The sequence below is a fragment of the Dreissena polymorpha genome, chromosome 5 (genome assembly GCF_020536995.1).
Source record: "Dreissena polymorpha isolate Duluth1 chromosome 5, UMN_Dpol_1.0, whole genome shotgun sequence".
NCBI lineage: Eukaryota > Metazoa > Mollusca > Bivalvia > Myida > Dreissenidae > Dreissena > Dreissena polymorpha.
In genome coordinates, this window is record NC_068359.1 from 101,406,787 (window position 1) to 101,434,784 (window position 27,998).

General features: G+C 32.8%; 1 protein-coding gene across 1 annotated transcript in view; it reads left to right on the forward strand.

Moving 5' to 3' along the window:
- LOC127831517 (uncharacterized) overlaps positions 1 to 27,998 on the forward strand; it is a 60,212-nt gene that overhangs the window by 4,046 nt on the left and 28,168 nt on the right. Inside the window, exons 2-4 of the mRNA XM_052356501.1 lie at positions 4,041 to 4,223; positions 5,083 to 5,262; positions 11,667 to 12,070. Coding sequence (XP_052212461.1) covers positions 4,112 to 4,223; positions 5,083 to 5,262; positions 11,667 to 12,070 — 696 coding nt within the window. The 5' untranslated portion in view covers positions 4,041 to 4,111. The remainder of the gene's footprint in view (positions 1 to 4,040; positions 4,224 to 5,082; positions 5,263 to 11,666; positions 12,071 to 27,998) is intronic.

The following is a 27,998-nucleotide window of genomic DNA, read 5'->3' on the forward strand; positions in this document are numbered from 1 at the left end:
AACTCGATCCGCTAATCATAACCCCTATTTTGTTTTGAACTGAGTATTATAGTATCGGACATTCTCACATTATCCGCAGTATGTGTAATCTAAATTAAACAGCATGTAATGTCGCAATAAACTCAAGGCGAAACACTAACTGCAAACCAGTACGTGCTAAATCGTGGTAACGACATAACAAGCCATAGAAACGAGCCTCGTAAGTCATGGTCACGTGTTACGCAAATCAGAACAAACATTGTATACGGCACCAATCAACCTGACTGATTCACGCGATTCTAACTAACAGGATCCGGGCATATGCCACACCGACCTCATGACATCGTCATCCTTATAATTCTAGCACATAAGGACATATGCCAATTTAATCATAAGCCATCAGATAATTCCTCATAAAATGTTTTGACATTGTTTAAAGGTAAAATTGTATAATGGTTTAATTATAACTAACATAAATCCATTTATGTTCGCCTTACTAAATTTGAAAGCTATGTCACGTTTTTGGGTGGGCATACGTCCGCCATTTAAATATAATATAATTGCATAAGATATCAATCGAAAAATTCACAAGTTTAGGTGCTTTTCACACTGCATAGTTTTTGTAAATATAAATATCACGAGTGAAATAATTCCCATATATTACTAAGGCATGAACACGACTTACAACGACGCCCCACGAGTTAGATATGTCGTTTTCATAACTTTCAAGTCTTACTTAGTCATCTGAACGTCTTAGTAAGTCGTTTCAATGAGTACTCTTTTCTTGTGCCAATGACCAAATTATTCGTATGTCGTGGTACCGAACTACTAAGTCTCGGTAACGGAATAACTTAAACAATGTCCGTTACCTATCTGTGTCATTGCTGCTAATTACACTTTACGACACTTGTTGTATATACTACTTACTTATTGTTTCTAGATTTTCTTTTGCATGCGTTGATTTGAAATTAAAAACTTTTATGAATATATTAACGATGTGAGCTCCATAGCGTGGCCAATATTGAAACCCAATGTTTTTAGAAATCATTGTGCAGGTTAACTATGTGATGATGCATACAAAAATATCAACCGTTTACCTTGTAGTTTCAGAGAAGCTTTTTAGGTAATACAAGTCAAGCATGCATTAAATATTCTGGCAAGTTTAAATGTTAGACGTTGGAATATATAGACGAACGACTTTGGACAAAGAGAGGCACACAAACTCACACATAAAGAGCGACACACAGACAGACCACACCTGACAAAACAGACCAGATCAAAGAAAGACAGAACAGAACCGACCAGATCAAAACTTTGAATGATAATTATGAGTATAATGAACGTCTCCAACGACAGCTGATCATATCAATGTCCAACATCAACGAATAACTTTGTTATTTATTTTGATATATATATATATATATATATATATATATATATATATATATATATATATATATATATATATATATATATTATTATTTTAATTATGCATAAATCAACACATTTAAATGCATTATATTACGTACCTCTGATTTCATCCACCGTTGTCAACATAAACTTATTATTATATATTCCAATACAATTTTAAGGACACTCGATAATTCTTCTTAAATTTCATTATTATCGCTATATCCTGAAGTTGGTCGATTCCACTTGTACATAGACGGATAAGTCAGGATCGTTTAATTTCTTTTAATTGTTTAAACTATAAACTGAAAACAGTGTCATTGTATTCCTAAAAACGTTGAACTAGAACAGAGATAAAAAATGGAACGCAAAAATAACGCACACATTTTTAATCGAATATACGGGACATTCAAACGAACAAATTTAACCGATGTATGGCTTTTCCCTGAATCTGTGAACACTGATTAATTTATCCCGGTACTCAAAAGCGGACTACGAGACCAGTACATCACTATTTGGAATATCAGTATCACATCATCTAGCTCAAGGGTTTTAAATTAGGAACCAAAACAGTTATTAGAAAGATCATCGTATCTTAATATTGTTGATTGTGTAAAGCATAAAAACATAATATCTAAATTGCGTATGTCGTCTCACAAATTATTAATAGCATTGGAGTGACACCAGAACATTGATATCAACACAAATGTGTGTTATGTGACCTAAAAGATTTCGACTCTGAGGATGAATATCAATTTGTTCTTAAATGCCCCTGTTATGCAGATAACATTAATAAATTAATTCCAAAGTCTTACACATATCGGTTTAATATCTTCAAGTTTATAGAATTTCTTAATGTCACTAACACAAAAGTGTGAAGATACTAGCAATGTTCAGTTTAAAACGCGATATCATTAGGGATGCAAGAGGTTGCGAGAAAAATTAACCGGTTAACCTTTTGCTGTAACCGGTTATTAATCTGTTAACCGAAAAACCTTTAGTAGAAAAAATGTTAAGTACATGTTATCCATGTCAGACCGCTCGTAGATGTACTCTAGAAACTAAAGTAATCGCTTGCGTCGATAACTTATCAGTTTCTTAACTTAAAACGTATGCTGTTATTGTATATGTATGCCATTGACGATGAGCTTTATATGATTAAGTCTTAATAAACAATTATGCTCTCTTCTGTTCTAAAAATGAATGAAGAGCATATATATGTCTATGATTTAATTTTCGATTTATAGCGTACGATTTAAACCACGGTGCAGTATTGTATTAACGTTCCGCTTTATTGTAAATTGCGTATTGATTATGATTAGTAACCGTTACACTTGTATTGTGCATTAAGATATAACCGTATTCTGCTATCTCGCTTGATGGAAAAGCAGAGCGTGGAGCATTAAGTCTACAATGGAATGTGCAGTTGCACTTAGCACGTTAACATGTTGTTTTTTTATTCCGTGTCTAACGTGAGATTTAAAACGAGGTGTTGTTTTTTTGTATTACATCAAGATTCAGTGCAAACTCTTTATTAATTAAAAAAGTAACCTCTAAACTTGTATCTTGCATTTAGATAACTGCATGCTGACATCTCGCTTGATGGTGATGCGAGACATGTGTACTACTATCGTACCTGTGCAATGTGCAATATGCATTTAATACGTTAAACTATAAGGAATTATAATATTCTGGTAATAAATATGCATGAATGAAATATTCATTTTAAACATTTCAATATGCATGTTGAATAATTGATGAAACTGTCAAAAGACATGTTAAACATGCGGCTTACACGGATATAAGTGAACACGAGATAATTAGCTATTGGGCACCGGTAAATAATTATAATAATAATTAAGTCAAAGACTTACGATGCATGTTGTTTATTGCATATTTCAAAACTTCTGACATAAAAGAAGCTACCATATTTTTTGACCATATAAAGTGGAATGAATCGCGCATTTTCAATGTTTTTAAACGTTGAGTATTCAAATTGGTTTACTAGTATTATGCTTTTACAACGAGTTAGGTATTTGGTTTCCACGAAGTTAAAAGTTTTTGACCATACATTAAACATTTCGTCAATGAAGGAGGGTGTCATATTGTTAACGTAGCACTATAACTTAAACATTTTACGAAACAACACTGCCCAGACGTAAATAATGTGAATAAAGCATACATCTTATACATCTCTAGTCTGGGTACGCCAATATTTTTCAATACTTGTATAGTACATTTACATGGTATAAAGCTTCTACTGCCCGATACAACTTTCAGTACGTTTACAGGGAATACAGCTCCTTCGGTTAATTACTTTATCATGTACATTTCCATTCTATAATGCTTTTACTGTTCAGACGTTACGAGGTCTATAATTAAGGGTGCAGTATTGTTATGAAACTGGAACAAACATAGATACTCATTATAATACACTACAACTGGATTTATAAATAATATATATTCGCTTAGAAATAAAAGAGTTTTACAATTCATACTAACGAACTACACGTTACAGTAATAATTTGTGTTTTGATGGTCTATTGGTTATGTTTGAGCTTACAGTGCGCTAAATGTTGATTACATGTTTTCTAGCTTAAACATAAGTTCAAATTCGGTAATAGTCTGCATATATCATGTCATACCTTCAGTTTGACATCGAGTTGCGATACAGCCGTCTGCACACAAGTTCAAACCTGTCGCCGCGGAGGCGTTACAAGCAATGGAGGCTCCGGATGTGGGAGCGCAACCTGAAACAACTGCAGCGGCAGTCGGCGACCACGAGGCCATGGATATGGTTGCTGAGGACAATATGGAGCCTAACCCAAGCCAAGGTAAAGTATAGCTTAATCATGTACCACGGTCTTTACGCAAAAACATGGAAACTATTCATTTATTGACCAAAATGTTTCTATTACCGAAAGCTTAAGGCAACACTGTGTACAAAGTTTAGGGAAAGTCACACAAGGCCACCAAAAAACATTGTAAAGATTATTTAAAAACATTTTATCTACAATTGGACTTGCCGAGAACCAGATAGAAGTTTGAATAATGCATTTATTATCTATACGGATGATTTTTCTTTTAAGTATGGAATTAGTCCATAAATGTAAATAAAAATCGGCGGATAATTAATGTTTAATTTAAAATTTGCTAAAAAAAGTGTCGCTTGGATTTCATTGATAATGAGTGTTGATGTTATATACTCAGGTGTAGTTATATTACTATCATTAATCATACACGGACAAAATAAGCATCCAACAAAATACAAAATCTAACTAAGAAACAACGTTAGTCTTAGTTTTAAATACGATAACATCAACATTACATTTTAATTATATTGTTATCAAGTTAACAAGAAAATAACTAAGGCCATATACAACGCATTACAAGTTACACTAATTAAAAACCTCAGCACTGCAAATACTTATTTGATATTGGATCTGGACCTGTCGCCATGAGCTGTGACCAAACAAGCGTATAATAATGGTAAATTTGGAATCTACTTAACCGCCAAATGAGAAAGCATGCATTTACATCAACAAAGCTATACATTATTCGAGAATAACTGTGTACGATGATTTGTTTAGATAGTTCCAGACTTTGACTGTTTTAATTTTAATAACATCAACTGTTTATTTATGAACGTTCGTATGTAACGGTCATCAGTACTCAAATACGAATTTTTAACAGTCCTGGCCTATTCCGAAACCTACAGCGAGTATGATGAAAGGGAATTGTTGTTGCTTCAACGTACCAAAGAAACTGTTCAGATGATTGCAAGAGACGAGGTAAATGATGCAATTGCTGAAGTATTCAAAGGAGTACAATCAACGGGCATAGCAGAAGCAGACTACCAACGGCAATGTGAAAGTATGTCAAACTTACCCTTGATAGAATTTTATTTAACACGTTGACAAAACAAAATAATATATATGGATGATATCAATTTAAAAAAATCACATAAACGTGTGGATGTCAATGTTCTTATATGCATTCCCTGGAATTGACGTGCCATGCATAGTTTATAAATGATTGGAATTTTAATCGTCGGCTCAAAATGAAACCGAACAGTGTTTTTTCACTGACCCACTTTCACTTTTTTTCCGTTTTATCAGATGCATGATTTACAGTTTACACGTACTAAGGTCAGTTGTAACACATAATAATCCATGTTTAAGCGTCGGACATCGGACATTTCCGATTAAATTTTCTTCAGTCCGGTGTTGTTCCCGAATTTGTCGTGTTCGTGTCCGACAATTTATTTATGTAAAACACTCTTTTGGTTAAACACGAAACAAATCTAGCAATATTAAAAATGTGTTTAGGTTTATTTTAGTTCGATAGATTGTTTAATTTTAAAATAAAACGGCTTTCACCACATCGAACTTACTATCTTTGCTGATGACGTAACCAACTCCATGTGCGATTCTTAGAACCAGTAAACAATTGCAGCGTATTTTGTGACGTAGGTGAAACAACAAATTGTAATTAGTTTAATAGAATTTTACTGGTTTCAATCCTCCTGATGATCGTTAATAGAAAGAGGGAAACCAAGCAACCGTCGCATATTCCGTAACTAGATTTGATGCGAAAGTCATTAGCACAATCAGCTGTTTCAACGTTCGTGAAAATGTATAAACACCAAACTCTTTTTGACTAAATAGTGAAAGTTTCGCCGTATGTTTTTAAGTGAGACTGCATGATTTTGTTAAATTGTAATATATTGATAAAAAATATGTTACAATAACACACAATAGGCAAGAAACATTATACATTGAAGACGAAGTCCATAAAATGCAGCAAAGACATATTAGCGCCCCGAACCGATTGTGACGAAGATAATTCGTACATATTTTCCTTAAATAACCGAAGCATTCGTCTTTTTATTAGGATCGGTGTTAGTGTTCGTGTGTCGTATAGATAGATATCGTTCCAGGATATTAAAATGATCCGTAAAACTAAATTCAGATTCACATAGTACATGCATGATATACATGCTGGCGAATTCGACTGTTCAGGCATTTTCGATTTCAGAATTAAATATCTGGCTTATTTCGCATTTTTCGACACATGTTCTTCTTAACTTTTATTTTAATTTATATTGAAATATAGGTACAATTATTTTTTTAACACATTTTAAATAAATTCATAAATATTTGACAAAATCGTGCAGTCTCACTTTAATAGACAATGTTTAAATTTAGTTGTTATTTTATTTTATTTAGAATTGTTAACCATCAAGAATGTCATATTAGTACAAATAAATTCTAGTAAAGGTATCTTATAGTATTGGGTTAAAGAAGAACAAGGTGCGATAAAATATGGTGAGGTCCTGTAAGATATTTGGTCTTTTGCTTGTATTTACATATTTGATCACGACTTTTTGAGAGAATCCAAGTAGGAAGTGCATAAAGTGCTCTTAGAAAACGGATTTCAAACTTCATACACTTAACAGTTTGATCGACGTTAATAAACAATTCGATTGTAGAAAGTTGCTTATACTATGATATTGTAATGGCAACGACAATACTTTTTAACCATTGATACAACCCGTGTTAAGTTCTGTTGAATATAAATATAAAGTATTATTGAGACTTAATTTTCTTCTTGTTTAACAGATTGTTATTAAAGTTACATACAAACGAAATAGAAAACTAATACATAAGCAAAAAATATGTACATATGTATAGATCTAAAGGTTGTATTATATAAAGGAAAACAATCATAGGGAAAATGGCAATTCATAATAAATAGACGATCTCGTTAAGTATACTGAAAAATTAATCAGGCATTTAAATACGATTTTACTCTTGTAAAAGCACTAATCTAGAGTCCTTTTTCTGAAAAATAGAAAGACGTCAGGCAAAAATTATTTATCTTCTATGACACTTAAGCAACCATTTTACATTATTGAAACGTAAATGTGTCTAAGTGTAACACTTTATTCCAGAGAACCTGTTCTGATCTCGTTTAAGACAATAAACCAACCGCAAGTTTGCCAGCTTGTGAGGACGTCTCCAACATTTATATACTGCTTAATAAATCAAAGAATGATCATGCAACCATTGAAAACGATTCGCATCATCTTCTTCTTCTTCTTCATCGTCATCATCATCATCATCATCATCATCATCATCATCATCATCATCATCATCATCATCATCATCATCATCATCATCATCTCTTCTTCTTCTTCTTCTTCTTCTTCTTCTTCTTCTTCTTCATCATCTTGTTCTTCTTCTTCTTCTTCATCATCATCATCATCAATATCATCAACATCATCATCATCATCATCATCATCATCATCATCATCATCATCATCATCATCATCATCATCATCATCATCATCATCATCATCATCATCATCGTCGTCGTCGTCGTCATCATCATCATCATCATCATCATCATTATCATTATCATCACCATCATCATCATCATCATCATCATCATCATCATCATCATCATCATCATCATCATCATCATCATCATCATCATCATCATCATCATCATCATCATCGTCATCATCATCATCATCATCATCATCATCATCATCATCATCATCATCATCATCATCATCATCATCATCATCATCACCATAACCATCATCATCATCATTATCATCGTCATCATCATCATCATCAATATCATCATCATCATCATCATCATAGTAATCATCAATAACAAGAAGATAACAATAGCATATCAACAACACTAACAAAAGCGACATCAACAAAACATCGCCTACATCCAAATCAACATCACTTATTAAGGATCATCACTCCACCAGCATCATAATCGTCTCAACTACTACTACAACCATTATCAATATTATGATCATTTATATTATTATTATCATCATCATTGTCAGGCCCATCGTGAAATTCATCGAAACGTTATCATACTCATCATCGCAGACATCAGAAGCAGCATAATTTCTTATTATACACCATCATCGCTATCTTTATCGTTTAACAACAAAAAACGTGATTTGCGTGTATGCGAACTAAAAAAGGAAATTCAACTCCAACGGGCATGCATTTTATCTCAATTGTCAAACATTTTTCTTTCAAATCGTTTAATTCTCAGTTATTCTCATAGTGAATTAACAAAGGAATGTATTCCGCTTTTTAAGATGTAGATAAGTATAATACATATTTTTAATAGTCTAGATGACATGACCTTAAATTAATATTTATCGTAGAAATTCATGAATATTCAATAAAGCCCTAAACATATAACTGTATGACATATACGTTAGGTTGAAATAAATTAAAAATATTCTACATTTAATAATGAATGACAAGGATAGTCTGGAACACAAACTCTTACAGTTGATATTAACAAGAGAGACGCTTTTCAATTGAGATAGGTTGCTTAATTCATGAAGATATTTAGTAGAAAGCATAAATTAAGTTGAAACTTTCTAACTAGGGATGCAATGATACATTTGTTTTTATTCTCCGTATTAATGGACTCCTGTTTTGAAACGTCTTTATGTTTAATAAAAAAGACAAAAACAAATATTCCTATATGTTATACTGATATCATCATCATGATGTGTGGATTTTTTTTTATTGAATTGTTATTTAAAATTATAGTTAAATATAATTTATCATCATTTCTAAATATATAATTTAATAATCTTAATATGCCATGAAATTATTATATTTATTAATCATAATAAATTAAGATCCAAATTAGTGAGAATTAAAAATACATCTAAATGATAAACATCTTATTTTTATCATATTATTTAGTCTATGATATAATTATGTCTTGGGATTTTACATTTTTTCTTAAACACGCCAAATTACAGGTTAATACGGGTTTGTATTTTCAAAAATTATATATAGTTTAACGCATTAATATATGCATTATGAATATATTACAGTGTTTCTACTTGTTAAAGATGCTCAGTGAAATTCTTGTCGTTATGAAAATAATCATTTTAACATTCCCCAACCCCAGACGGGTACACTTGCCCTGGGAGAAAATGCTAAATAATAGATTGATAAATGAAATGCTCATTAAGTACAGATAATCGCATGCGCAGGCTTTATTCTTGTACAGAAATGTAAAATTGTCATTTAATAATTGATTGAATCTTTATTATTATATTACACATTATAAATTATGTAAATATGCACCTGTTACACATTAGATGTTTTTGGTTTACAGTCCCATTTGAGAAATTAATTGACCCAAGATGTATTGTCTGTCAATGTATTATGCACTTTGACTTCGATCAACACTTTCTTCACCATAGCATGTTTAAAGTCCCCATGTAGACAAAATGATGAGTAATTATCCAATTTCGTATGTGTTTAAGTCTTTATCCACAAGCTATGATGAATGAATATAATATCCACTTTCCTCAAAAATGTGTTTAAGTCCTTATCTCAAAAGTATGATGAATGAATAAAATATCCATTTTCCTCAAAAACGTGTTTAAGTACTTATCCCACCGCTGCCACCAGTGTTACAATTTTCAAGGAGGGAGTTTATTAACTTCTAAACACAGTATATGTTATCTACATTTTATTTACACAATACGTCTTCACAATCTAGGTAAAATCTATTCTCTCTTAAACTGCCACCAACTCTCTCCCAGCTTCTCACTGAACCTGGCTTTTTATACAAATCTGTCCACCCTCCCATATTTGGATGTGTGGAAAGACACTGATGGGACCTAACATTTAATTGATATTCATTATTTCAACTGTTGAAATATCTGACAAGCAGACTCTGCGAGCAACAGAACGGACCAGCCATGCTAATCTATATTATGAAATGATGACCGCCTGGTAACTGTTCTGATAACAAATGGCCACCATAAGCCGATGGCATCAAACAAAGCAGTCTAAATTGAGTTCATATACTAAAAATTACAACAAAAGCCAAACACAACAACAACAGAACCAACAACAAAATCAATAAAACATTGCCTACATCAACATAACATATTGAGGCTCATCACTCAACCATCATCATATTCGTCACAACCACTTCTTCAACCATTATCTAAATCATCATCATATTTATCATTATTATCATCATCATTGTCAGGTTCATCGTCAAATTCATATAAACGTTAACATAATCATCATCGCAGACATCAGCAATCGTCCCCAATTGTAAATTGTACATCATCATCGCTATCTTTATCGTATACTAACAAAACACGTGATTTGCGTGTATGCAAAAGAGAAAAAGAAACACAACTCCAACTGGAAAGTGTAGTATCACTTTTGTCTTTTTTTTCCTAATCATTAAATATGTGGGCAAATCCAGAGTAATGCTCATAGTGTATTAACAAAGGAATGTATTCCGCGTTTAGATGTAGATAAGTGTATAACATCGTATTAGGTAGTGCGATTCCCTCTTAATTGTAAATAGGTTGACACAATGTGTAAAATTAATTATTCAAATACATTAACTATAATAAAGTCGTTCAGTCTTGAAGACATGACCTTAAATTAATATTTATCGTGGAAATGAATGAAAATTCAATAAAGCCTTTACCATATAACTGTATGACATATAAGTTTAGGTTGAAATAAATTGAAAATATTCTACATGTTATAATAAATGACAATGATTGGAACACAAACTCAGAAGTTGATACTAAAAGGAGGGAATCTTTTCAATTGAGATAGGTTTCTTAACTCATGAAGATATTTGGTAGATAGCATAAATTAAGTTGACATTTTCTAACTAGGGATGCAATGATGCATTTTATTTGTTTTTATTCTCCATATTAATGGAGTCATGTTTTGAAACGTATTTTTGTTTAATAAAAAAGACAAAAACAATTATTCCAGTATTTAATTTAGTTTGATTGAATTGTTATTTTAAAATATAGAAAAATATTATTTAAATCATTTCTAAATATTATATGTATTATATTATATGATGTATTAATATGTCATTTAATTAATAACTTAATTAATCGTAATAAATTGAACATCAAGTTATTGAGAATCAAAAATACATCTAATTGATAAACATCTTATTTCTATTACATTATTCAGTCAATGATATAATTATGTCCAACACAGATGCTGCGTATTTATCTTTATTATTATATTATACATTTTAAATTATGACAATATGCACCAGTAACAAACTAGATGTTTTTGGTTATTTGTATGGCCAATCTTATCAATTAAAACGTTATCACTAGCTTTCCCAATGATAAAAAATATTGTTATATGTTTGTGTTAAATCACCGTAGTTTTTATTATATTGTTATATATCGCTTACTCTATTTTCAGAGTTTCATGACATGTTAATTGATCACTACAGACGGACTCAGAGTACGGTATCGGTTTCTCCGATATGGGACGGCCATGACAAACCTATACATACTGTATTTGTGCGACCAAATTTAAATTATATTACAATCGAGAATGATGGATCCCGACGGAAAACGGATAACAAAGTGCTCCAATACAAAGACTTAGTTTACAAAGAAAACAAGCTCATCAAACGAGTAATTATACAAGGTGAGCCCGGGATGGGCAAGACTACACTGCTATCTAAGTTCGTGCTTGACTGGTGTGAGGCTGCGTCACCTGAATCTCAGGAGTACAGAGCCAATTTTAGTGATTTGGAAACGTTGAAGGGTTTCAAATTTCTTTTCCATTTATCTCTCAGAGATTCGCCCGAAACATCAGAGGTAGTAAAGATGATAAAAACACAACTAATTGACAACATGTACTCAGATGAAGATGAACGTAAACAGGTGTACACACTACTGCAGCATATCATGAAAACAGAAAAATGTATCCTCTGTATGGACGGGCTAAACGAATGGACTACTGACTTGAACAATGACCCATTTCCAATAATTGCCACTTGTCACAAGCAATGTGTAGCGCTAATAACAACTCGACCATGGGCAATGGTGGACAAGAGAATCAAGGATTCTGGCATTGATCTTTTGATAGAAGTAAGCGGAATAATGGATAAAGAACAGCTAGTGATATTCATCATCAAAAGTCGTCAGACCAACACCAGCAAGTCACACAAAAGGTTTATGTCGTATGTTAAAGAACATAAGTTAGAGCATTTTCTTGCGTCTCCATTGCTTTTGACGCTGCTAGTAAGTGTGTGGATAAATAGTCAGCATTTTAGTGGATCGTTGTGCGAAATGAACTGCATTTTGCTTGATAATCTTTTCAGGAAAGCAACAAAACATGAAGGCAAATTTAGTCAAGCACAATTTCGATGCTTGAAGGGAACGAACTATATTTATCCACGCGTCGAAATTTTGAATTCTCTTGCAAAACTTGCATTTGAGTGTACGTTCTCATCGGGAAAATCTCTCGTATTTTCCAAGGAGAAAGTATTGGAGAGTTTATCTCCAGAACATCTGAATTTTTCCCTTCAAGCTGGAATCTTATCAGAAAGGTACATTTCTTCAATACGTTCTGAGTTCTCGTTTCTGCACGAGACTATGCAGGAATTTCTTGCTGCATTTCATATCGCACAATCAAATGTTTTCTCAATATCAAGTATCCTTGGAACGATACGTCATGTGCTAGAAATCTGTCAGGTATTTATGTACCTATGCGGACTTGACATTGAGAAGGCTAACACACTTTTAGACTCAGCTGTCCATGACCTCAAGGGCGACATAAGTCATGGATTGAGTGCATACGTGAATGGAAGGTATTTCAAGAATAAGATATCTGTATTTCATGAAGAGAATAAAAACTTGTTGAAGGTTGCCCCTGCTAAGCGTAATGATACTGAAACCTATGACTCCAATGCACATTGTGTGTCTATAGCAATATTATTCCAGAGAATGCTCATTGCGGGTTTTAAAGAGGCTGAAGCCAGCAAACAAAATGTATCTTATCTGGTGTGTAATGACTTCATATTCGACGAATACCTACATGATTCTGAATTAGGCTACTTGAAGTCAATGTTAATGAACAATATATCACGTGTACGTTCACTTATTCTACAAAGTAATACACTACAAACGAAAGAAATACTCACAGTACTTGAAATGTCAAAGGCTTGTCTTAGGCGCTTAGACCTCAATGAAGTAAAATGTTCAACTGAATGGATTGCCAGCTTGTTAATCAAGCTTGCTTCATTACACCATCAGGTTCAATGTAATTTGTTTGATGCTGCAGTGAACAATATATACGCAGAAGATGGACCTGACGTAAGTTTGTCAGATGTGCAAAGTGAATTGTTGTCATGTAACATGTCTCTTATTGACCTGTTCGTTAGAAATGGTAGTAGGGACTTGTATGGACTTTTGCGCGGTACAAGTATAGGAATACTTGCACTCGGAACGACTGACGATGTTTCTTTAGCCGCTGATATTCTTCCCACACTCAGCAAGTTAGAAACCCTAGAATTAAATGAGATATGGTTTAAGGATAGAGGTTGTGTACAGCTTCCTCCCACGTTAAAACGGCTAGACCTTTGTGAAGTAAAATGTTCAACTGAATGGTTTGGCAGCTTGTTAATCAAGCTTTCTTCATTACAACATCAATTTGAATTTATCATGTTTGAGGTTACTGTAAACACACGTTATGCGGAAGATGGACTATACATAAGTACGTCGGATGTGCAACGTGAATTGTTGTCATGTGACATGTCTCGTATTGACCTGTTCGTTAGAAATGGTAGTAGGGATCTGTATGAACTATTGCGCGGTACAAGTATAGGGATTCTTAAACTCGGAACGAGTGACGATGTTTCATTAGCCGCAGATATTCTTCCCACACTCAGCAAGTTAGAAACACTATATATATGGGGAACGTTTAATGATCGATGTGCTATACAGCTTCCTCCAACGTTACAATGTATATCACTTCAGGAAGGGGAATGTTCAACTGAATGGCTCGGCAGCTTGTTTATCAAGCTCTCTTCATTAAAACATCAAGTTAAATGTAAATTGTTTGATGTTGTTGTGAACACAAGTTATGCAGAAGATGTATATGATGCAAGTATTTCTGATGTGCGGAACGAATTGTTATGTACTGACTTCTCTCATGTTAAATTGTACGTTAGCAATGCCAGTAGGGACCTGAATCAACTACTTCGTGGTACAAGTTTAGGAATCCTGAAACTCAACACAACAGACGATGAGTCAAAGTGCTGTTGCGCTATTGTGTAAAAAGGGATCATTGCAGCTCCTCACTATGGTGTAAACCCAAATCGGTGTTAAAATTTGTTTATAATCAAAGTGCGACGACAGTGCGTTGAAGTAGTACATTATGCATAGCGAAACGAAACGCACGTTGGTTTTGCCAGGTACATACTCGTCGCGTCAGATTCATTATCAATACCATAATCGTCCAACTTACCATCACTGCTGTTGTCATAATTCTACATTTCTATCATCATCAGTAAAATCCCCATTATCTTTATTGTAATCAAGATCACATTTACCAACCTTATATATTTACCATCCTCATCAACATATTATCACTATTTCAAGTATCTGTTAAAACCCACTCGTTTTGATATTGACTTATCAGCAATACACGTATCATATAGCTTAATTATTGCTTTAAAATCTGTGTTTATTCTCTAAACGATCCTGCACATATCGTGTTTTTATGCTTATTATGGTGATAACATGATGTTATGATTTCGAGTTAGATTTTTATGACCATACACTAGTCCAAAGAAAGACGAATGAGATAACAGCGGTGATGGTAGTATGATGTTGTTGATAATAAAACAATATGGTGATGTTGGTTTTTTTGTTGTTGCTGTTGTTTATGATGCTGGTGATGTTTTGCGATTGGTGATGGCGTGTGCGAAGAAGATTGAAATAATGATAAACTGGACGATACTGAAAAGGATGGCGTACCACATTTATCTTATTTTCACTAACAGTAATCTTAGAACACAATGCACGGTGTTTAATACCAAATGTTGCGTAGAGCTAACTGCGTTCCAAAGATAACGTACTTATTGTGCTCTTTTTAATAGTTATCGTATTTTTTATTGTGGCAAAGTGAACAGAGTATGCTGAATTAATGCATTTGTAACAGCAACGAAGAAGACAAACTTGGAATGCCAAGTTTATATTATATATCTGTCGCGTATAGGGTGGAATGAATCAAAACAAACAACCTTTTCATACTGTGTGTTAATATTTTGTATTTATTTATTTTGTGAAGTTTATACAATGTTGCTAGCAATTTATCATTCCGGAAAAGGTGGTGCATTTGTTTGCAGAAAATTTTTACAAAAAGGGAAAAGTCTCGACTCGACTGTTTGTTCTTTGTTTATTTCCCTTGTACGTATATGTTTGCGCGTGCCGTGTTTAAATATACATTTGTACATTAAATTAAGAGTTTGTATAAATAAATGTATTATTAAAATGGAAGTTATATAAATGCTTATATTTATTTAAGGATACAACTTGTATAATACAATTGCTATGCTGCTAGTGTGGCCGAAGTGTTCCTTCGTTGTTTTTAGAAGACATAGAAGAACGATGTCAATAACTTTTACTATGATAAAAAACAGGCGCTATGCAATGCGTGTACAAATTGCTTGTAAAACGTGAGTGTTTTTATTAATGTTTGAATAGTCTGTTCATGTTCCTTATTTACCTCTAAGATGAGTACAGACAGTTGGCTGAGAATAAGCTTTACGCGCTATTAACAGTAAGAGCAGGTAATCGCTGACAGTAGGTTGATTCTACCTGTTCTATTAATAGCTTCATTTTCGACATATTTGTATAAACAATACCACATTATGATCACTAATTCGTTATTTGATTCAGAGTCAAACTGAATAGAGCAATCTATTCAGTATATCCTTTATGATCAGACTAGCAGAGTAATTCATGGAAAATTAAACTCTAAATGCTGTTCATCATATATGCCCTTCTATATTACAGTTCTGAGTCATAATGTTGGAATGCATATCAGTTCGTCGAAATCGTTGTCATAGGCCTGCTCATTTTCCTCATTTTTTTCCAAGAAACCAACTGTGCAGTTTTTCTTTAAAAGAAATCTGTTTCGCATTGCATTATAAAAAATGTTTGCACTTTGAAGGATTTACTGCAATAGATAGCGGACATTTTTACGAAATAACCAGGCAATTATTCTTCTTATTTGACTATAAATGAAATGAGAGTTAACGAAAAAGTGTTTACTAGTTAAGATATTTTACTATGTGGTTTTTGATAATCAATAATGATAAGTCTTTATTGACAATCACTAACACTATTTATGTAAACAAAATGCATGAGATAGGTATCGTTTAGTTTATGTTTATGCTAATAACGTCCTTTTGACTTGCCATCGTTTGAAGCTTTACACAAAGGTAACCATTTAAATAAATAATATAAAATGTATGTTATTGAGATACTCACTGCTTGTTTGAATAATGTTTTACTTTTGCATTTTTATCTAAAAAGTTTGTATAAACGTTTATGTTGTTTTAGAAACAGTCTTTTTATATTTATTTATCGTTATAGTTGATTATTTGCTACTCTTACATATTGTGTGTTATGCAACTGAATGGTCTGTATTCAGTTTTATTGAATCACAATGTAGATCTATGAATGTTCAATCGCTTTTTTTGTCAACGTAACTTAGTAACATACAAACAATTTACAATATCTTTAAAACACATTGGCTTGAATGTTATACATATAACAAGCTAAATAAAAATGGGATATTGTTATTATTTATGTTAACGTATTTTGGTTTTGCGTAAACCAAGTATGCCGTTAGCAAAATCTGGATTTACATTAGGAAACACGTCAATCAGACATAAAATTGATGTAGAACACTTAATGTAGTGTTCATTGTATAATTCATTTATATGTTTTAAAACATGCAATTTCATTTTATTGTCGATTATTTTAGTAGTTTAAATTGCAACTGAAAGGTATATTTAATTGTAATCTATTTATATGATAGTGTTATTTCAAAGTGGTATATTCAACTACAACTCTGTATTTTCGGTTTTGTTAGGAGTTATAAACCTTTAAGTGTACCTATTCATTACAAAATGTTCAAAAACATGTATTCGTATGGAACAGACACAACCACAACAAGATGGTAAGAGGAAATTTTGTTTAAGACTTGGTTTGAGGATTTGCTCATTTCTATAAGAAAATAGGTATATTGTTATAATTCATTCGATTGTGTTTAACTACCATTATATGTGTACTCATGTAAAAAGTAAATTTATTGAAGTTTACCGTCAAAGTTACGATCCCTAGTTTGAAGAAATATTTGCAATTATTCGATGAATAAATATGTACATTATTATACGTATTTAGATTTTCAATGGTTTAAAGATATATTTAAACATCATTCAAGTAAGAAAATGGTATATTTTTTGGCATTTAAATCACATAACAACATTTGATTATATGTAATGTATGTATTTTATTAAGACTGTTTATAATGAATTTTGGTTTGCATGTTTTGTAACATGTATGCACCATTGTTCAAAATGATATATATATATATATATATGTTAAGTGCATACTTAAATTGGTCAGTTATGTGCTTAATAACACTCATAGTTAAAAATATATGCATACACATGTTCAACATTGTTATTGCATGTGTTTTGTTCACATGTTTTGTATTTTAACTACGAGCTTACGTGATAATTCTACCTTCACCATCAATTCAATTATTGACCAGTCGCCAAATTATCGATCGCTCCGCCCACATTGTCACGTGGTCTAGTGATTAGAAAACTCCGACAAGCAGATCGCAATTATAGCGGATTACGTGAGGGAAATTCTATATTTGTAATGATGCATTATGCTCTTTTCTATAATATAAATTATTAAAGCCGAACACTAAACTAAACTGCTGTGTAAAACGTTAATACAATCATAAACCCTTTAGAGAGAAATGGCGTAATCAAAATAAATGAGTTAACGGCAGACTGACTATCAGAAACGTTTTTTATACATATTATATAGGGAGTTGATGAAAAATCCGTTGTAAAAATGAGCATTTATTTCATATTGATTTTGAACTTGTATTCAACCGTCTGACAGTGAACCAGGTGGCTATTCATATATAATTTTGAAAATATTTTTATTAAATGCAAATGACATATCCATATCATGATGGTTTTTTTTGTTTATTAAAAAAGTTTAGATCTTTGTTTTATTGTGTTATTTTTTTAAAAAGACACAGATTTTTTTATTTAAAGATAAATTAAATTTTGATTGTAACCATAATTTAATACAGGCCTAATTTCGTGGTTCCATTAACAGATAGTCTAATATGCATTTTATTTCATTGATGTTTAATGCGAACCTGTTACATTTCACTATCAAAAAATGAAATGTTGGTATTACGGTGCTGTTCACGAACATTCGAGTTGAATACATTTAGCATATTATGCATTTGCTTATTTATAACAAGATGGCCCTTATATGTTAATTGCAATTTTCACATTTCTCCCCGTATCAACATATGTTGTATTAGAAATGTTGTTGTTGTATTATAAGCCGTACATTTTACACTTGAAGTCGCTTTAAGCTGGCTAAGCCGCGTTGAAATCACCTTTTTGTTGTTTTTACTTTAATTAAAACAATATTTAAGTTAACAATTTATAATGATTTCCCTTGTTTATTATCCACAGAAAATAAATATATAATTGGAAATCATTTAAGTAATTAAATAGTTTTCTTTTCTTGTGTACAGTACCTAACAATGCCTTAATGTTCCTTCATACTGAGATCCACGCAACATACTGTTATTTATTAATCATCGACAATTACGCTGAGATTAATAAGCACGTGTGGCAATTATTATGTTGCCCAAACTGCTTAATAATATTGTGCATCAAACGGTATAACACGTTTTATAGAACACACACCTGGTGTGGTTAAACTATTTATTGTGTTTGTTTTCTCATTACTCGTTCATATGTCCAAGCAATAAAGATAAAATAATAACCTTTTATAAAGTATGTATAGCACCTACAATTTTGAATAATGATCGAACAGTAATGATCATGCATTTGATATAAAATCTGTGTAAACTCATAAAAATTACGTCCATGCCATATGTACAACACGCTTTGTTTGTCGGACAAATGGCGGCCAGATAAGCGTTGCTGAGGGGTGTGTGAAAAATCGATATCTGATTGGCTGATCGAAAAATGTGGGCGGAGCGATCGATACTTTGGCGACTGGTCAATTCGTGAATGTCGGCCATATTTTCTTCGTTAAATAACCTAGAAATTCCCAGCCTTCTGTTCTTGAAAATTATCATGCATTTTGGTAATGTCTTACACTTTTAAGATTTTAGTATTGTGGAGCCTAAGAATATTTTTCTGGGTAATGATTTCACACCGAATAATTTTACCTGTTACAATATCCTACACTTTTTTTACTAAATCACGTATATGCGCTTATGTGTATGATCTGTAAGTGAAATGCAATAGTTCAATCTTGCAGTTTGTTACAAAGAACGCACAACATTCATTATATAGACCATTTTAATACACATTTTTCTGGTTCAGAATGAGTCTTTAGTTTGTTTTATATGTCTTGTCTTACTAAACTTTGTCTACACTCATCAAAGCAATAACTATGAAAACGTAAACACTGCGTATATTACATTGTGTATGTATGTTTTCAGTTCCAAATGATGCCTTTAGAAAATGATTATTTCTTGTGTGGCTAATAGAAATGCTTAAACTGATCTTAACCATTTTTATCTATTTATTAACCTAAAGAATGTGTTTTGTTCAAATACTTCACTGGATAAAAAGTCGCACATATCTGTTTTACATATCGTGTTCTTGTAAGTGCGCAGCGAGCTGTTGGTGTTAATAAATATCCATTCACAAAGCACAAATTAGTTCACGTTTTAATACTTACCCAACATGCTCAGTGTGTGTATGTCCCTACAATCTCGAACATTATAGTTTTCTTGTAAGATAACGATGTTGACTTTCTTTTGCATTCGCAAAATCCATCCCCTCCCTAAAAAAGAAGACATTTCCATCATACCAAAATCTGCCATGTAAAGAGCGCATGAATGATGACCATCGAATCTCATAACAGGCTTCATAAAAAAGTACATACAAATTGAGTTAAACGCATCGAAATGATTAACTCCTGTTTTGTCAATACACGGATATTGAGATCGATTATCATCCTTGAACTAAAAAACAGTAATAAAACATGACCTTATTTTCAAATTAACATGTCCATATGTGTAACCATTACTCGGGTGAGTGGTTGTTGTAAATATCGCCTTTTTGTTATTATAATTCATGGAATCCAGGTGTATTTCAAATTAAACATACAAAACATGAAAATTATATGTGTGTTTGTTCATGTTTTTCTCCAAACAATGGTCCAAGCCGTTCGTATTTTTTTTTATTCAACCGCACCAAACTGAAAATCGGGGGATTTTCTGTTCTCCTCAAAGCGAGGTCTTTTTTTTGTTGATTCGTAATTGCGATATTTTGAGCTTTACTCTGCATTTCTTTGTTGTGATACTTACATTTCATTAACGATACATTACAAAAATCGACGTACACAATACATTATTTATACCCAGTTAATAAAAATCGTTTTTCGGAATGACGTTCTGACACCGTTGTTTACAGTATTCGAATTACTCCCGATTGTTGGATGAAAAAGATGAATCCGCTATTTTGTTCACTGATCATAATCGATTATGAATTTAATAATTAATACAGCACAACTGTAAACAATATTTTATCGAATAAACATTTATTATCGGCTTATACATGTACAGTTACTCAAGGTCTGTTCCCTAGAAGGAACTCCAAATTTCGACCAGTTTTTTGTTTCATTTATATGCACGAGTATATTGTCCTTTGTCACACGCAACATCGTGATGTATATACATGTACTCTACTACATAATATATGTATAACTCGGTTGAATATTTGCTTTATCAGTGAAACCATATTGGACCGTTATGAACATACTGCTGCGCACACTGCCTTAAAACAATATAAATTATATTCATACGCATTGGAAGTCGATATTATGTAAGATAACACGCATACACGATAAGAATCGGCTTTGAGTTCGTCAGTCGTAAGATTATAGTTAAAGCACAAATACCAATTATGTAGAATGACACATTTCCCCGTTTAAAATATTCAATTTGCAGTTTAAAAAAAAACGCGCATCATTAAAGTTATGAAACAAATGCTTTTATTAAGCATAGCTTTGCTTCTAAGAATCAATTACACCCGAACATAATGTAGGGTTATTATTATTATATATGGCTTTTTCTATCGGCTTTACGCTTTATTATTATTTTTGTTAAACAACGATAGCATGGTTTATGTATGTCATTCGTTATGCTATTACATATGCTACTGTATAAAAGTTTCGCTCAGTCAAAGCTGTTGAAAGGAAGATATTTAACAGACTAACTTATTAAGTGCCGTTCATTTACCAGCCACATATTATTATGTTAGTTTATCATAAAGATTGTAAATATCCACACACGATATTAACACAGACCAACACTGGCCTGCGTCTTCTAGTCCTCTAATAAACTCGTGTTAATAATAGCCTATAACAAAACTGTACAAAATATGTACAAGAGAATTATACTGTCTAACACTGCCCTTCGCCTTCTAGTCATCTAATTAACTCGTGTTAATACTAGCCTATACCAAGACTGTACGGAATCTGTACAAGAGCATTATACAGTCCAACACTGGCCTTCGTCTTCTGGTCATCTAATCAACGCGTGTTAATAATAGCCTATAACACAACTGTACAGAGTCTGTACAAGAGCAGTATACAGACCAACACTGTCCTGCATCTTCTGATCATCAAATTAACTCGTGCTATTAATAGCCTACGAAAAAAACTGTACAGAGTCTGTACAAGAGCATTGTACAAACCAACACTGTCGTGCGTCTTCTGGTCATCTAATTAACTCGTGTTAAATATAGCCTATAACAAAACTGTTCAAGAGCACTATTCAGTCCAACAGTGCCCTGCGTCTTCTGGTCATCTAAGCAACGCGTGTTAATACTAGCCTATAACAAAACTTTACATAGTATGTACAAGAGCATTATACAGACCAGCACTGTACTGTCTTCTGGTCATCTTATTAACGTGGGTTGATAATAGCCTATAACAAAGCTGTAAGAGTCTGTAACAATACATTAATAATTCGTCAAATTACATGGACGGTATTCAGTTAGACGTTATACGCACCACTATTCAACAATAAATACATGGTAGAACGGCCGGATAGACAACGTTGTTGTTTTCTTTTGTTCACTATGGATATACATATTAATTTTATTGTGTGCGCTCGTGTTCGAGTAAATAAATAAAAGATAACAATTAAATACAATAAATACATTCACAAAGGGTTGACAACCATATGCGATATTACCATGGTTCTTTTCATGCAAGGTAAGTGGAAACTACATGTTTTCATGTGAGCTCAAGTATTATTGCATACTTAATATAAAATGAACACTTAATTTCATCAGAATGATTTCTTTGCAAATTATTCTGTGCTAACGATAGAACAAGATTTTTTTTATAGTAAACTATTTTGCACAGATTAGTTTTTTATAATTGGGCTCGTGAATGATTGAATCTTATGCCGATACCTGACGACATTCCTACTAGACTCAACACTATGGGAAAATTGCAGCAAAAATGATTGCAAGACAAATTCCAAAGCATAGTATTTTGCTGCGCTGTGATATGTTCTAACGATTCCATGATTTGTAGTATTGAGCTGTACCAACTGATCTGACCGGGCCCGGAAAATCATCATTTACGCATACTTAAGAACGAAGAACTGGGGACACTGTTTTACTTGAACTTTGATGTAACAGATGTCATCTTCAGACGCATAAGGCAGTAAATGACGTCTCACAGTGGATGGTTTCTATCTGTGCTGGCCTTGTTCGCAGTTAGCCTCACCGGATATAGTGAATATCTACCAATCGGTACGTATTTTGTGAAATGGAATTTAAGTGGAAATGAAAATCGAAGGAACAATGGTGAGTGGTCTTACCTTGCACGTTCGTAGTTAGAGGTAGACTATCGCTAATGCTTTTGTGTATTTGTTTTTTTTATATGCGAAATTAGAATTTTTGTTTACGTTATTTTAAATATGTTTTATTTAATATACACAAATGGTAATCACACTCACATCGTGGACCATAACGTCATTTTTAGTTGTTCGGTTGCGAATAACTAAGGTGATTACTTCGCGTAGAAAATCGGTCTGCTCTTATGTTACATTACACTAAAGCATTGTGTATCCCTCCGTGGTCCATGCCAAAGAAGTGCCTATTTCTAAAGAGTTCATTTTCTCTTATTGAATAAAAGCCATTTAACAATGCGGGAAATGTCGTTTGTTGTTATTTGTAATATCCTGTATGTGTCTGGAGTACTTTGATGCCTTGGATTGGAAGCTTTTTTTGTGGGGGTGGTGTTTAATATTGTGTGGGGCTTTTGTCGAAATTAGGCTCCCGAAACACGTTTTTCTACGGTGGGTGCATTCGACACAGATTTACTTGCTAAGAAGTTGCGGGACGGTATGTTTGTGATTGCAATTATTGGAAGAGAACAAATCCATCTTTAAAATGATACCAGGTTCGGAAAAAAATAATACTTCGGAAAGGCAAGAAAAATGCGTTGAAAGTTGTCAGTTTTATAATGGGGCCATATGGGAATCGGAATTAGTGTAATATAACCTCTTAACTACGCTAAGAACGATAACCGCCGCTATTTATAATCTGAGGCTATTAATAGATGCCGATAAACAAGTATTCGGGATTTTCGTAACTAAGAATTTGTCTCCGATTCGGGTAGGTATCAGGTCACATAACCCCAAACCGGAACTCCTGTTTTTAGGGTTACATGCAGTCAGTTTGATACTTAGCAGACATTGTTCAGTGCATGCTGCATAGGATTTGTAAAATACATTGCAAATGGAATGTTTTGGTATCAATGTGATGGCATATTTGTAAGCAATAAGAAAAAAAGCCATTTTTGTGCTCTACTTTTTCTGTTGATGGTTCCCGGCTTTGAAAGTAGGTCATACTATTTGAGCCCAAAATGGTCGCCTGCACAGCTGTCAAAACCGGTTTGCCTATTCTCAGGTGAATATTTTGAGTTACAATGTATAGAATTTAATGACATTTTTTCAAAAGATTATGCATTTATCTTTCCAATGATGTATGATGATATAGTGGGTCATTGCTTGATCATAGTAAAAATTGATATCGAACTTCAACTATTTAATATGTAATATAGAAGGAAATTAATTGCGCATGCGTAACCTATCACGAGTATCCTGGGTAAAAAGCGGTCCGTCTAAAATGCGTATATGACTCATATCCACGGATATGACCGAAACGTGTGGATGTGGACGAATGGAGGCAATATCGACACTTTTTCTGCAATTTTTATTTCAGTGTTTAATATAAAAAAACAATTTGTGTTAAATATGTTAGTATTGTCTCAAAATATAACAATTTAATAGATTTATAATTTTTCCAACTCTAAATTCATATCCGCGAACATGACGAAGTGCCAGAAGATTGTTTTAGGGCTACACACCACAAACAATATAACCACGCCGACACCACATATGTTTTGTTGTATAAGTTTACATAATGTTTATATAATATACTGAATGTATTATTATTATTGATGTCGTCTGAAAACTTAAGTACTCAGATATACAATATTCTTTAGAAAATAATAAAGTATTTTTGGGCCGATTATCGCCAGTCCACAAGTACTTAATGATGTTACTTTTCCCTGGTTATATTTTAATTTGAATACAAAATGTTGAATTTATTTAAATATACCGAATGTTATGAATGCAGTAAATATTGTCTGAAATGTCACTGTTTCAAGTGGCATTTTTCATTTGAAAATAAATGATGATTTCAAATGCGCGAATATGATAAAATTGACGAATGTGGTTTATCCAATAAAGGATCTATATTTGTAGTGCTATAATAACTTAATGCAAGGTAAAATATCTTATATTTGATTGTTACTATTTATTTCATGCTTTCCGGTGGTTTATTGAGAAATATCAGTGAATGAAAACTGAAAATTTAACTGTTTTAAAACAGTGTAAATTAACAGCGAAAATTATCGATAATTTTCACTTTTTACTGTGAAATAACGTCACTTTTTTGACGAAATGACGTCAGTATCCCAGCGAAAATCTTTAGTTAAACTCTTGAACAACGTGTCCAGATTTTAGTAATTCCGTTTTGACAGAGTTGTCGTTCGTGTTCTGTACAGGGAATTTCGATAATGAAATTATATTCTTAGTAAGATAGTGATTGCAAATTGTCTTTATATTCAGTTCCCATTACCATTTTCATCATACCTTCTATGTTTTCTGAACGTTAAAAAAGGGCCATGTTGTTATTTTGTCTAAGTTATCTCTATAAAATAAATAGGATGATAAAAAGTGCACACACATCTCGATCCGTGCGTTAAGACACACTCTTCATAAATTTGATTTAAAACTTGCGACAAATATTGAAAAATGAGATGCGTCTCAAATTAGCTAGCGGTATCGCTGAAGCGGTAATTGACGTTCCTAGGGAATATATTTACAAATACACATGTAATTGTATACTGTGTACTGACACGTTTTGTCAAATATGTTTTATAGTGAACAATGGATACATTACTTTAAAATTTAAACCTATAGTTAATTACACTTATTATTAATCACATAAGACAAATTCACAGCCTGCATGTATTCAAACGCTGAACGAATGTTCTTTGTTCTTAGTCTCCTTCCATGTCTGTTATCGCACGAAGAGAACGCTAAGGTTTTATGCCAAATGATACCAGAATATTGATTTCAAGAATTTGTTTTTATATCCTGGTGACGTATTTCACCATCAACGTTCAGAGCGTGGTTTTGGATAAACTGTTTGAATATCCAAGGAACGTATTCCACAATTATCTTTCAGTGGGTTGTTTTGTACAAACTGTTGTTATATCCAGGTGACGTATTTCACAATCATCGTTCAGAGGAATCCCCTGTATCAGAAAGGCGGTGACCTTCAGGAGTCCTTACTCTGTATCTACGACCTCGGAGATATCAGCGTCGGCAACGGCATCAACGTCGGCTACGGTACGTTCTAGAATCGCAATCAGAACGCTTTAATGCCCTTGATATTAAAAATAAACAATGGTAACGATATATATTACAATAAGCATTGTAAGCACATTAATCCTCAATTTAATATCGCGATAGGAAAATAAACAACGAAACCACATCAATAGTCTTTTGGTGATATATTTATATACAAAAAGCACCAAGGCCACATTCATATTCTGAGCTCGATATTTAGATACAAAGAAAAACAGCATGATTTTATCCGGATTCTGAGTTTTATAATTATTTACGTAAATAGCATATACTATTCTGATCGTGATATTAACATATTTAAATATGAAGGCAACAGCGATAGCTTAGCCAAATATATGAGGGTTAAAAATCGATCATAAATGAAGCAACGTGAAATAATCAATATTCTGATATGATTTTTATTTGTTTACAAACACAATCGACGTACAAGATTCTTGGGGTTAAGTTTATATATCTTAAATAGCAAAAACCGTGAGATCTACCTTCCGGTGTTTGATATTTATATTGTAGAAAACACGGTTTCAAAATTAATATACAGTAGATTTAATAATTACATAGTCAAAGGAGATACTCAGGTGACAAACAATACATCGACGTCTATGCCGAAACAGTTTTTTTTTGCCGTTTTATACCCTTGTATTCTTGTATTTCTTTGTTAAATGCCACTCACGTTCATGCCATTTCAGCACGAAAGTTATAAGCATGTATTTGGTATTAATTTTCGATCTGTATCCCGACTTCAGTCACTTCGAAATTTCCTAGCTGGATCACACAATTACAGCTCCCGCTAAGAAAAAAAATGAAGATCTGATATTGACTACCATACTTTTTGTCATTTAATCATGTCATTATTAAAACAATAAATGATTTTAACACGATTCCCATGCCCATAAGTATAACGCTACTTTCTAAAAGACATACTTAAGTATATATTTTGCCGTGATTACGTCGTTTTTTAATTGACAGACATTACAAGCCGTAATACCACATTTGTTTAATGCGTGTAAAATAATAAAGTTTGTACTTACGATATTAAGCATTGTGTTTAATACTATATTGATGAAACCTATTTGCATGTTTTCAGAGACCAAGATGACGACGGCGGAGTCAACAAGACGGCCACGCCAACGGCGCGCATGTATCTTTGCAAAGACGGAAGTGACGTGGCCGGAAGTACTGTCAAACTCACAGACATGGTTACCATGACAGTACAACTGAGCGAGGGGTATCTGGGCTAGTTGGTTATTGGTCGTGTATGGGCATGCACATATGAAACTAGTTGATGTAGTTGAAGAATTAGCTTTTCTGGAAGGTTTGTTATTATATTACTAGTGAGACTCACTAAGAAAATTTTAAGTGAAACAGATGTTTTTACAAAACAATTTCAAAAGCAAATGTGATTTCAGACAAATCTTAATGGAACTAACAATGATGTACGTTTGATATAGTCGAATTTTGCACAATACA